The sequence below is a fragment of the Delphinus delphis genome, chromosome 15, assembly GCF_949987515.2.
Source record: "Delphinus delphis chromosome 15, mDelDel1.2, whole genome shotgun sequence".
NCBI lineage: Eukaryota > Metazoa > Chordata > Mammalia > Artiodactyla > Delphinidae > Delphinus > Delphinus delphis.
This window is the reverse complement of record NC_082697.1, coordinates 1430277-1442879: the sequence shown is the minus strand read 5'-3', so window position 1 is coordinate 1442879 and position 12603 is coordinate 1430277. Positions and strand designations below refer to the sequence as shown.

The window sequence follows — 12603 nt, the reverse complement described above, 5'->3', positions numbered from 1 at the left end:
ACCTGCGGGTGGCCCTCCCACCCCGCCCAGGGCCCCCGAGGCCCTCTGCTCACCGTGGCACTCGGGGTAGCTGTGGTGGCCCGGGCGGCAGCGGTCACAGTGGGGGCCGTCAAACTCGGGTCGGCACGGGCAGCGGCCAGCGTCATCGCAGCCCTCGGGCAGGGTCCCTGTGGGGCTGCAGCCGCACACTGCGGGGCCGAGAGGCGCACGGGGCCCTGAGCCAGGCAGGCCGAGACCCCAGCCCCCCTCCCACCCTCCACTGGGGGCGCTGCGCTCACGCTGGCAGAGGGGGAAGTGGAAGTAGCCAGGGGCACAACGGTCGCACGCCGCCCCCTCGAATCCTGCCCGGCACGTGCACTGGCCCGAGTCGCGGTCACAGGTTCCGTCCACCACGCCGGGGCTGGAGCACTGGCAGGCTGCAGGGAGGAGGTGGTCACAGAGGGGCTGGGCTCCTGGGATCCACGAGGGGACGGAGACGGGGACGGAGCTGGACTCACGCTGGCAGCCCGGGCCGTAGAAGCCCGGGGCGCAGAGCTCACAGTGCGTGCCCTGGAAGTTGGGTTTGCACACGCAGCGCCCCACCCGTGGGTCCTTCCGGCAGGCGTTGCCCTGGGTCCCAGCGGCGCTGCAGTCACAGTCTGTGGGGGGGTGGGGGGGAGGAGTCTCAGGGGCCCCGTGGACCCCAGCCGCCCCCCCCAAAAAAAACCCCTCCCTTCTCCACAAAACTCCTTTCCTTACACTTGACACTGCACTCATGCAAAACGAAAAAGACTTTAAAAATCCCAACAAGGGGGCTTCCCTGGTGGCGCAGTGGTTGAGAGTCCGCCTGCCGATGCAGGGGACACGGGTTCGTGCCCCGGTCCGGGAGGATCCCATGTGCCGCGGAGCGGCTGGGCCCGTGAGCCATGGCCGCTGAGCCTGCGCGTCCGGAGCCTGTGCTCCGCAACGGGAGAGGCCACAGCAGTGAGAGGCCCGCGTACCGCAAAATAAATAAATAAATAAATAAATAAATCCCAACAAGGGAAAGCTGATATTTTGGGAAAACAGTGGCCTGAGGTGAAATCAGGACCACTACACATAATTAGTTGTGTATAATGTAGAAACCAAGTCAACTGCGGGCATCGACACAACCAAAGAAAATGCAAAAACAAAATCATAACAAAGTGAAAAGAAAATCCTACTCTTCATAAATAATTCTGGGGATTAGGAATAAAAAAGAAAAAGTGTGCTAAATGTCTTAACTGATGCACAAAAAGGGGGTAATACTATTTAATTTTTGCTACTGACATGGAATAATGGTTCAGTATTTGTCAAAGCATGAGGGTAACCTCGGGCCAGACCAGAAGACAGAAACAGAACTCGCAAGCCCTTGGAGAAGAAAACACAAACCAACCAAAACACGTTTTGTTGGTCAATCCAGCAAAAGTCGGGAAAGGAAAAATTTAAGCAGGATGAGAGAAATACAACTGGGGCAGGTGTGACCCAAATTGACAGCAGTCACAGTCCCTCCGCTGGGCCACATCTCCTCTCACGAGATAAACCCAAAGGCATCGGCTGGACTCTTGAAGGAGAATCCAGTCATGTCCTTCTGAAAGAATGCACCTTGAACCAAGGATCTGGACAGGAAACAAAGAGCTTCCAGAAGGGAGAGTGGGTGGCACGGACACAGAGAAGGGGAGCATGGAGCGTGGTGAGCCCAAGGCACGAGCATTCGTGGAGACAAAGAGGGATGTTGTGTGTTGAGAAAAAGGACTTGCCTCAAGAGATGCAGCATACGCAAGGCTCAAAAAGCAGGAGACATACGGTCCAGGGGTGCTGAAAACTAAAACTATCGTAGTGGGAGGAGAATTTGGCAAAACCATTGTCATAGAAGAACTGAACATACTGTTCCCAGAATGTGACAAAAATTAGGATTTGGACTTGCCTGGTGGTGCAGTGGTTAAGAAACCACCTGCCAGTGCAGGGGACATGGGTTCAATCCCTAGTCTGGGAAGATCCCACATGCCGTAGAGCAACTAAGCCCACGCGCCACAACTACTGAGCCTGCGCTCTAGAGCCCGAGTGCTGCAACTACTGAGCCTGCGTGCTGCAACTACTGAAACCCGTGCGCCTAGGGCCTGTGCTCTGCAACGAGAAGCCACTGCAGTGAGAGAGAAGCCACGCGCCACAACGAAGAGAAGCCCACACGCCGCAACTAGAGAAAGCCCACGCACAGCAATGAAGACCCAACGCGGCCAAAAATACGTAAAATTAAAAAAATAATAATTAAAAATAAATAAATAAAATCTGACCATGATGCAGTAAAATTAGGACTGAACCATCAAAAAAAAATAAGGATGGAATGGAAACCTAACCACCTGAAATGACAAACGCTGTTCTAAACAACTCGGATCAAAAGGAAAATGAAAACTGAAATGATACACTGCTTAGAAAGGAACAGCTGTGAGAACCCAGCATATCAACCCTATGGGACAGCTAGCCAAAGCTACCCTCTGAAGCAAATTTATAGCTTTAACCCAGGGTTTCTCAACCTTGGCACCAGTAACATTCTGGCCTGGATAACTCTTCATCGTGCTGATGGGGGCTGTCGTGTGCACTGTAGGATATTTAGCACGATCCCTGGCCCTCACCCACTAGGTGACAGTGGCACCCCCCCCAGTTATAACAACCAAAGAAGTCTCCAGACATTTTCCTGCAGAATAAAATCACCCGATTGAGAGAAAATGCTTTAAACCTTTTGTAGATAATTAAGAGAGACTAAAAATAACAATTCAAGAAGCTATAAAAATAATACATAAAAAATGTACAGAAAGACAAATACTGTATGATCTCACTTATATGTAGACTCTTAACCCCCCCCCACACACACACAGTCGAGTTCATGGATACAGAAAACAGATTGGTAGTTGCCAGAGGTGGGGATTGGGGGTTGGGTGAAATGGGTGAAGGGTGTCAAAAGGTGCAAATTTCCAGGTATAAAATAAACAAGTCATGGCGATGTAATGCACAGCATGGCGGCAGGAGTTGTTAATACTCTGCTGCATAATTGAAAGTTGCTAAGAGATTAGATCTTCAAAGTACTCATCATGAGAAAAAAATGGTAATTAGGTGTGGTGACAGACGTTAGCTAGACTTTCTGTGATGATCATTTCACAATATATAAAAATACAAAATCGTGGTGTTATATACCTGAAACTAATATAATAATGTATGCCAGTTATACTGCAATGAAAAAAAGAAAGATGGTTTTAGTTCAGAATTTTCTACACTAGGACTTCCCTGATGGCACAGTGGTTAAGAATCCACCTGCCAATGCAGGGGACACAGGTTGAAGCCCTGGTCCTGGAAGAACCCACATGCTGCGGAGCGACTAAGCCCGTGCACCACAACTACTGAGGCTGTGCCCCCGAGCCCGCGAGCCACATCTACTGAGCCCGCTTACCTAGAGCCAGTGCTCTGCAACAAGAGAAGCCACCACAATGAGAAGCCCGCACACCACAATGCAGAGGAGCCCCCACTCGCCGCAACTAGAGAAAGCCCGCGCACAGCAACAAAGACCTAACGCAGCCAAAAGATAATTTTTTAAAAAATCTTAAAAAAAATTTTTTTTTCCGTATTAGGAAATAAAATCTCTCTCCCAAACTAAACAGAGAAAAACTCCAGCAGATGAGTAAGCTGCACTTTGAGAACACCAATAAACTCAACAAACTTCTGCTGGGTGTAATAAAGGTAGGAAAAAAAAGAAAAAGAGAAAATAAATATAGACAAAAGGAATGAAAGGAAATTTAAAAATCATGTACAGAATGTCGTGCATAACTTTATGCCAATACCTTTAAACATCCAAATGACAAACAATTTGCTAACAAAATATAAATAATCAAAACTGACTGGGCTTCCCTGGTGGCACAGTGGTTGAGAATCTGCCTGCCAATGTAGGGGACACGGGTTCGAACCCTGGTCTGGGAAGATCCCACATGCCGCGGAGCAACTAGGCCCGTGAGCCACAACTACTGAGCCTGCGCGTCTGGAGCCTGTGCCCCGCAACGAGAGGCCGCGACAGTGAGAGGCCCGCGCACCGCGATGAAGAGTGGCCCCCGCTTGCCACAACTAGAGAAAGCCCTCGCACAGAAACGAAGACCCAACGCAGCCCTAAATAAATAAATAAAAATTTTAAAACTGACTTACAATGAGATACAAAATAAACACACGTAATAAAAGAAAAGAAAACCATCATCTAAGCTCTCCATGGGAAACAGGTGTCAGGACCAGATGGTTTTTTAAGTAACTTCTAACAAGCTTTTAAGAAATTGATAATTCCTGTGATTTTTTCAAAAAATAAATTTATTTATTTGTTTATTTTTGGTTGCACTGCATCTTCGTTGCTGCACGTGGGCTTTCTCTAGTTGTGGTGAGTGGAGGCTACTCTTTGCTGTGGTGCATGGGCTTCTCATTGTGGTAGCTTCCCTTGTTGCAGAGCACGGGCTCTAGGCACACGGGCTCAGTAGTTGTGGCTCGCGGGCTCTAGAGCGCAGACTCAGTAGTTGTGGTGCACGGGCTCAGTTGCTCCGCGGCATGTGGGATCTTCCCGGACCAGGGCTCGAACCCGTGTCCCTGCATTGGCAGGCTGATTCTTAACCACTGCACCACCAGGGAAGCCTGATAATTCCCGTGATTTTTAATCTGCTCTGGAGCATAACAAAGTATGGATTGTTTTTCAAGTATTCTACAAGATGAATTACAAAACCAAAACAAGATGGTACCAAAAAAACAACAAGGCTTTCACCCAGCCTCACTCACGAATATAGACACAAAACGTTTATGTTCAATGCTGGGTCCACAGTAGGAAGGATATTAGCAGAATTCATCCTACGGTTCACAGATTAAAAGTGAAATGCTGCACCAGCACAATTACTGAGTGCTCACCAAGGGCCAGTGGAGAAAGGAGGGATTTTCAAGTTTATACCAGGGATTGGCGAACTTCAGTCCAAGGTGCCTGTGCCTGGTTTATAAAGTTTTATTGGAACACAGCCATGCCCATTCACTTGCACATGGTCCATGGCCACTTCCAAGCTGCAACATACAACAGCAGAGCTGAAGCTTTGTAACAGGGAACACACGGCGCTCTAAGTCTAAAACATTTACTGTCCGGCCCTTTTCAGAAAAAACCTGCTGACCCCTGCTTTACCCCATGATGAAAAACTAAACATTTAAACGTCAAAAAGAAAACCGCCAAAGAACCAAGAGATATGCAAATAGTTGGGTTTAGGGACCTCCATTGAGATATGACCGAGTCAGACACCAGGAAGAACCAGGTCAACAGATTCAGTGAAAAAAATAACAGGAAGGGCAAATTACCCACTGGGAGGAAAGCACATGACGCGTGAGGAACAGATAATATAGTTAATACAGAAAGAGCTCCTAGCAGCAAACCAGTGAGAAGAAAACTGAGCCACAACCTCGGATGGGAAATTCACAAGTGAAAGCAACAGGAGTCACGAAACGCAAGAGAAGATTCAACCTTGGACCTCCCTGGCGGTCCAGTGGTTAAGACTGTGCTTCCACTGCAGGGGGCGCGGGTTTGGTCCCTGGTCGAGGAAGTTCTCTACATGCCGTGTGGTGCGGCCAAAAAATATATATATATAAATAAACAAACAAAATGTATTCATAAGTAAATACTTACATGTTAAAAAAAAAAAGAGAAAGATTCAACCTTGCAAACGAGGCAAAGAAACGCAGCCAAAACCAAGGAAATACCAAATGCCATCTGATCTAAGACACAACCAATTACAGGACGCACCACGATTTTGTACTGCTGTGAAAGGAAGACGCCGGCCAATTAGACATCAGTAAGCCGTCAACTGAAAGGCGCATCCCAATTCCAGGAAAACCGAAAAGTGGGGAAGTGAACCAATGAGAAGATTTCTGCGATAATGAATGTTGCCGGGTAGCGACAGCAACGCCCCACACACGTGACGCGGCTGTTGCCATTCCACCTGGTAGACGATTTTATGTCAGGAGAGCGGTTTGGCAACCTATGGCCAAGAAGGTCCCTGAACATGCACGTCTAGTGACCCAGAGCCTTCTTCCAGGAAAGCGTGCTACGGAAGTAGTTAAGAATTCATGGAAAGCTTTAGTCGCAAGGAGGTTTACTGTAGTGTTATTTTAATAAAATCTGGAAAGAACCTAAATTTCCAAGAATTGAGAGCAGGTTAAGCAAGAGCCACATCTGTCTGCACAACGTGGGACACGAAAGGATGTGTTTACAGGATGGCGTGGGCGGGAGACGCGATTACACAACAGCGCGCACGGCGCACACGGCTGTTTATAAACACAGCGCGCACGCAGAGGGAGGAGGGCTTGTCCGCAGGAGATGCGGTTCTGCACACCTCTCTTCTCTAGCATTCCGCCCACCTATATTTTTCACGGTTTTCTAGCACAAATACGTAATATTTGCATGAAATGGAAAGCCGCAGAGACGTGGTGAACAGAACGGAAATACCCGCTCTCCGGGGGCCTGGGTGTGGCCCCTCCTGCCCCACGGCTCCGGTGAGGCCCAGGGCAGGATGGAGACCTCGGGGGACACTTACGCACAATCTGTCCGGCCGGCAGCACCTGCTCCCCCGTGTCATTGTGAGAGAAGGACGGCACCGCTGAGGAAGGAGACAGCAAGCGTCAGCCAGGCTGGCTCAGTGCCCGGCCACCCGTGTCTCTCGGCATCACTGGAGATACAGGCAGGACGAAAGAGTCCCCCCTGGGGTCCCCCGCCCGGCTCCAAGCCCAGCAGGCGGGGATGCTCAGGGGCTCAGGGCCTGCCCCCGCCCCCAGGCCGCGCCCTCACGGTGGCAGCGCGGGAAGCCGCTGAAGCCTTCGGCACACGCATCGCATCGCGCCCCCGTGAAGTTCGGCCGGCAGTAGCAGCGGCCCGTCAGGTCCTCGCACGTCCCGTCCGTGAAGTCCGACTCGCAGTCACAGCCTGGGCAGGGGGCGGGAAGTCAGGGGAACCCAAGTCCAGGGCTTGCAGGCCCCGCGAAGGGGCAGCGTCTGCCTCCCCAGCCTGGGAGGTGGGACGAGAGCCGCGAAGGCCCCCAGGACACCCCGACCTGGGCAGACCCTGCTCCTGGACACCCCTTAGAATGCCCCCGCCCAGGCCACCCCACCCGGGCCGCCCCCACTCACGGCGGCAGGCATGGGGTGAGTCGAGCGGGTGGTCTGGGGAGCGGTAGAAGCCGGGCAGGCACCGCTCACAGTTGATGCCGGTGGTGTGATGCTGTGGAGGGGCGGGGCCGCTGAGTCCAGGGGCAGCCCCGCCCCCACGAGGGCCTGCCCGCCTCCTCAGCCCCACGCCTGGCCTCACACGGACCCCGCCCACCTGGCAATCGATGCACACGCCCCCGCCCCGGTAGACGCGGTCCTGGTTCTGGCTGGCGTTGCTCCGGTCCACCTCAGGGTCGTAGTAGCAGTCGTGGGCGTGGCCATGGCAGTTGCAGGCTGGAGAGTGGGGGCTCAGCTGTCAGCACGCCTCCGTGACCCCGCCCGACTGGGACCCCTGGGGCACGTCCCGCAAGCCACGGGTGACCCCAAACGCGGCCTGGCTCAGGGGACAGAACGTGCCACGCTGCCCGTGTGCCAACAGCACGCGTGTGGGCGTGTTTAAGCGTGTGTGAACACGCGTGAGCCGTGTACGTATTGTTAGCACATGTGCACACACACAAGTGTGCACAAGCACATGCGTGTATACCTGGTATCTAGAGTGTACATGTGTGAACGTGTGTGTGTGCGTGAGTGTACCGTGTGGGCGTCAGCACATGCAAGAGCCTGTGTGAACGTGTGTGCACACCATGTGCACGTGAGCGCACGTGAGAGCACCGCGCTGGCGTGTGAGCACGTGCGGGGGCACTCACACTGGCACTCGTTGGCGCTGTCCGTGGTTGCCGGCTTCCATGGCTGCTGGTTGAAGCCGGGGCAGCAGCGGTCACAGGAGCTCCCACACGTGTTGTGCTGGCAAGCGCACTGCAGCCTGTGGGGGGCACGCGGGCACAGAAAGCGCTCAGATCCGCCACGGGCCCCCAGGGACACGAGAAAGGCGGGGCTGTGCAGGGCCTTCACGGAGGGTGGGAGCTGGGGCAGGGTGCTGAGTGGTCAGCGCGGGTGGCCCCTGTCCACAGGTCAGCCTGGAGCCCTGGGCCCTTCAGGATTTAGTTCCACCACAGCCAGGACCCGAGGCCAAGTCTACAGCTCTCCTGGGCCAGCTCTGAGACCCAGGTCTCGCTCAGCAGGCAGCCCTGGACTCAGCCAGACGCCCCCATGTATCCAGGGCACCTCCCCAGGAGCAAGTGGCCAAGAACGGCTTCCTCTTCCATCCGGGGGTGGACACCAGTCAGAGAGCTGGAATCCTGCCTGCTGTCCTGGAGAGCAGCTCCTGTTGGCTCAGTGGGCAGGTGGACAGCTGGCCGCAGCTGAGGACCGAGGTTGCAGCCACCCACTGCACAGAACCCCATCTCCAGCACACACCTCCTCAGCTCAGCCAGGTGGAGAGCAGGAATCACAGCCCCATCCCTGGGCCGTTTGCCCCTCGGTCCTGGGTCAGCACCACAGCTGTGGTGCTGTGCAGGTCCTGAGCAGCCCCCAGGAGCCAGTCCAAGAAGAAGAGACCCAGAGCTCCAAATCATGCTCTAGCCCCTCCCCCACGAGGGGCCGCAGGGCCCTGGGACTCAGCCCCACCGCTCCTTGGTGTTCAGGAAGGAAGCAGGAATAACCTGCCACAGAGAGGTCATCACAGGAAGGGCCAAGGATCTGTGACGAAGAACCTGTGGCCGGGGTTTGGTTTTTCAAGAATCTACGTAGTCAGGGCACCCCTAAACCAAGAAATGAACACAAAAAGTAGGGTGTCTGTCAAAAGCCCTTGAAACACCACGCTGGAGGGATTCTTCCCAATCCAGGGCACACCCCATCACACGGATGAAGCCCCGCTGAAGAACCTGCAGAGAAACAACCCAACAGGGTCACCCGACGCAACCAACAGCAGGGCTGCACCCCGGAGCTTCATTTAATGGAGCAATTGAGTAGAAACCATAAAAAGAGAGTGTTTAAAGATTATAACCAAAAGAACCTAAGACATAATAAAAACCACAATGCTATGAAAAAAAGGCAGATGTGACCAAAGAACCAATCAGAACTTCTATAAATGAAAAATAAAATGACTGAAATTAAAGACTCAAAGGATGGGCTACACAGCGGATCAGACACAGCTGAAGAGAGATTCAATGAACTGAAGAAGCCATCCAGAGAGCAGCTCAGGAGGCAGAGGCGGGAATACAAGAAGTCCCGAGACCCAAGGAAGCCACCCACGTTCCCACCTGTATAACAGGAATTCCAGAAAGAGAAAAGAGGGAGCGAGGGGAGAGCTCAGAGTCCTAGAGGGCCAATGGCCAAAAACGGTCCTGAAATAACGAAGACACATATTTTTAAATTCAAAAAGCACAACCCTTGAGCAACAGGAAACATGTCCACTACTCAACAATGCAGAGTAAACCTGCAGAGCACTGAGGCAAGATCACAGAAACACCTAGAAGAGGCATAAAACCCAGAGGGACAACGGTGCAGATGACAGCAGACTCTCCCAACCACCAGAAGATGCCAAGAGACTGAAATGACATTTCCCAAGTGCTGAGAGACACGGCCAGCCATCAACCAGGAATCCTACAGCCAGCTAAACTATCACCCAAGAGTGAGGGCAGAACAGCCATCCAAGGACTAACAGACTCTCATGGAAAGTACTAAACGAAAAGGAAACTGAGTCCCCAGGGATGCCCTGGCAGCCAAGGAAGGACAGAGAACAGGAGCTGGCAGTCAAGGTGATGGACCCATTGCTGGGTGCAGATACCGTGCCTGGGGTTAGTCTCCCTGGGGTCACCAGGGAGACAACTAGTTAAATCTGCTTTTGGCGAGGTCAAGTACGCCTGCTGAAGAGGGAGGGCTACCACTGCAATCGACAGAACTAGAAAAGAAACGTAAGGGTGATCACCAATCGCCACAGATTGAATGTTCGTGTCCACCCAAAATTCACATGTGAAATCCAACCCTGAAAGCGATGGTGTTTGGAAGCGGGGCCTTCGGGAGGTGATTAGGTCATGAGGGTAGAGCCCTCGTCAATGGGACTAGCATCCTAATAAGAAGACCCCTGAGAGCTCCCTCACCCCTTCCCCACTGTGAGGACACAGCCAGCTATGAACTAGGCAAGGGGGCCCTCGGCGGCCTCCAGAACCACAAGAAGTAAATCTCTGTTGTTTGCAAGTCGCGCAGCCTCTGGCACCTTGTTAGCCTGACTCAACTAAAACACCAATAGAGACAAAACATGTCACTTCCAAACCAAGGGATGGGGGAGAATGAACAGGGGGCTCAGTACAGACTGGGCAGGTAGTCAGCCCTCAGAACGATGGCCAAGGCGACGGAGGTGGGAGAGCACTTCCGGGGTGGGGGGGCGGAAGCAGAGGGACGGTGACAGGCCAGTGGGTGGGGCAGAGGCGGCAGGGCAGGCTGATACTGCAGGACACTGTGTGTGAGGGGTGTCAGCGTTTGTGGTTCTGGGGGAGGCGCCCCACCCAAGCCCCACCTGCAGGGTGAGCTGAGCTCCGTCAATGCCCAGGTGCAGGCGAGTCAGGGCGGATGCCGACGTCTTCCCAACAGGCAAGGGCAGGCCCACCTCTCCTCTGAGGCCAGTTTGGCCACCCAGCAGGCACCCTTCCCAACCATCACGAGTTCCCACTTGGCACTTAATTTCCCAGAGCAATTAGCTGCGCCCGAGCTCAGTGCTTGAAGCTGCGGGCAGGAACCCACGCCTGGGGCCCGTGCAGAGACTGCACAGGCCAGGCGGGTCCTGAGGGCCTGCCTGAGTCCTCTGGGGAGTGTGATCACACCTCTTCCACCTTCAGACCCATCAGCCATGCCTGGAGAGGTCTGGGGCTCACCTCTTGGTGCAGCTCTGACGGTGAGAGCGGGGGTGAGCTCCTGCCCTGTCTGGGCTTCATTCGCCTCCCCTATCAGTTGGGGTGTGGACACAGCAACAAGACCCCAGCAGAAGTGGGAGCTGTGTGATCTTGAGGCGAGGGAAGCAGCAGGAGAAGCTCGCCCGCTCCCTGCTGGAGGTGCCCCTCGGGGGCGGGGGCTGGGGAGCCTGGTCACGGGCTCCCCATCGCAGGCTCTGCTTCCTCTCCCAGCACCTCCTGTCCAGCCCTGGACCTGCTTTAAGACCCCCAGCGCGCTCAGCCCCACCGGGACCTCTGCGCCGGGCACAGGCCTGCCCAGAACAGGTGCTCCTGGGGCAGCATGTGTGACGGCCACACACAGCTGCTGACGGATGGGAGCAAAGAAGGAAAGGGGGGGGGGGAGGGAGGAAGGAAAGCGAGGAGGGAAAAAGGAGGGGGGAGGGAGGGAGGAAGGAAAGCGAGGAGGGAAAAAGGAGGGGGGAGGGAGGGAGGGAGGAAAGCGAGGAGGGAAAAAGGAGGGAGGGAGGGAGGGAGGAAGGAAAGCGAGGAGGGAAAAAGGAGGGAGGGAGGGAGGGAGGGAGGAAAGCGAGGAGGGAAAAAGGAGGGAGGGAGGGAGGGAGGGAGGAAAGCGAGGAGGGAAAAAGGAGGGGGGAGGGAGGGAGGAAGGAAAGCGAGGAGGGAAAAAGGAGGGGGGAGGGAGGGAGGGAGGAAAGCGAGGAGGGAAAAAGGAGGGAGGGAGGGAGGGAGGAAGGAAAGCGAGGAGGGAAAAAGGAGGGAGGGAGGGAGGGAGGGAGGAAAGCGAGGAGGGGAAAAGGAGGGGGGAGGGAGGGAGGAAGGAAAGCGAGGAGGGAAAAAGGAGGGGGGAGGGAGGGAGGGAGGAGGGGAAAAGGAGGGGGAGGGAGGGAGGAAGGAAAGAGGAGGGAAAAAGGAGGGGGGAGGGAGGGAGGGAGGGAGGAAAGCGAGGAGGGGAAAAGGAGGGGGGAGGGAGGGAGGAAGGAAAGCGAGGAGGGAAAAAGGAGGGAGGGAGGGAGGAAGGAAAGCGAGGAGGGAAAAAGGAGGGAGGGAGGAACGAGCAGAGCAGATGAACAAACCCGGCCGCGAGGCTGCGAGCCAGGAGAGCTGGCTGAGCGCCAGGCTCCAGCTGATAACTGAGCTGCGTGCTCACTGCTGAATGTAGGGCGCCTGGAGCCACTTAGGCACGTAGCATCTAGTGGCAGCTTGTTAAAGATGCAGGTTCGTGGGCCCTGCCTTACTGGCTGACGCTGGGTGGGGCTCAGAGCCCCACTCTGGGTGGGGTCCTCCTCAGATGGGGGTCTCTGGGCTACTCCCTGTCCTGAGCCTTGGCCCCTGCCGGTGATAGGGTGTGATCACGGCTGGGGGCAGCAGGGAGTGTCATCGTTTGTGTTCTCAAGGAAGGCGGGGGAGCTTCCCCTACCCCAGAGAAGAGAAACATGCAGCCTCAGGCGGATTACCTCTCACTGACTCCCCTCCACCGGGCTGGGGGCTTCTGCTGGGGGCAGCTGGGGGCAGCTGGGGTGGAGGGGCAGCTGGCTTGCAGGTCCAGGCAAGACTCCACGTCTGCCGGCAGCAGGGCAAACAGGCCCAAGCCAGGCTCCAG

The 12603-nt window shown here is 54.7% G+C and overlaps 1 protein-coding gene across 1 annotated transcript in view; it reads right to left on the bottom strand.

Annotated features, from left to right (window-relative positions):
- The window catches only part of LAMA5 (laminin subunit alpha 5), a 52882-nt gene that overhangs the window by 24450 nt on the left and 15829 nt on the right, over positions 1-12603 (bottom strand). Inside the window, exons 7-14 of the mRNA XM_060033298.2 lie at positions 7902-8017; positions 7370-7488; positions 7177-7267; positions 6839-6973; positions 6588-6650; positions 498-638; positions 279-416; positions 54-188 (exon numbers count right to left, since the gene is read on the bottom strand). Coding sequence (XP_059889281.1) covers positions 54-188; positions 279-416; positions 498-638; positions 6588-6650; positions 6839-6973; positions 7177-7267; positions 7370-7488; positions 7902-8017 — 938 coding nt within the window. The remainder of the gene's footprint in view (positions 1-53; positions 189-278; positions 417-497; positions 639-6587; positions 6651-6838; positions 6974-7176; positions 7268-7369; positions 7489-7901; positions 8018-12603) is intronic.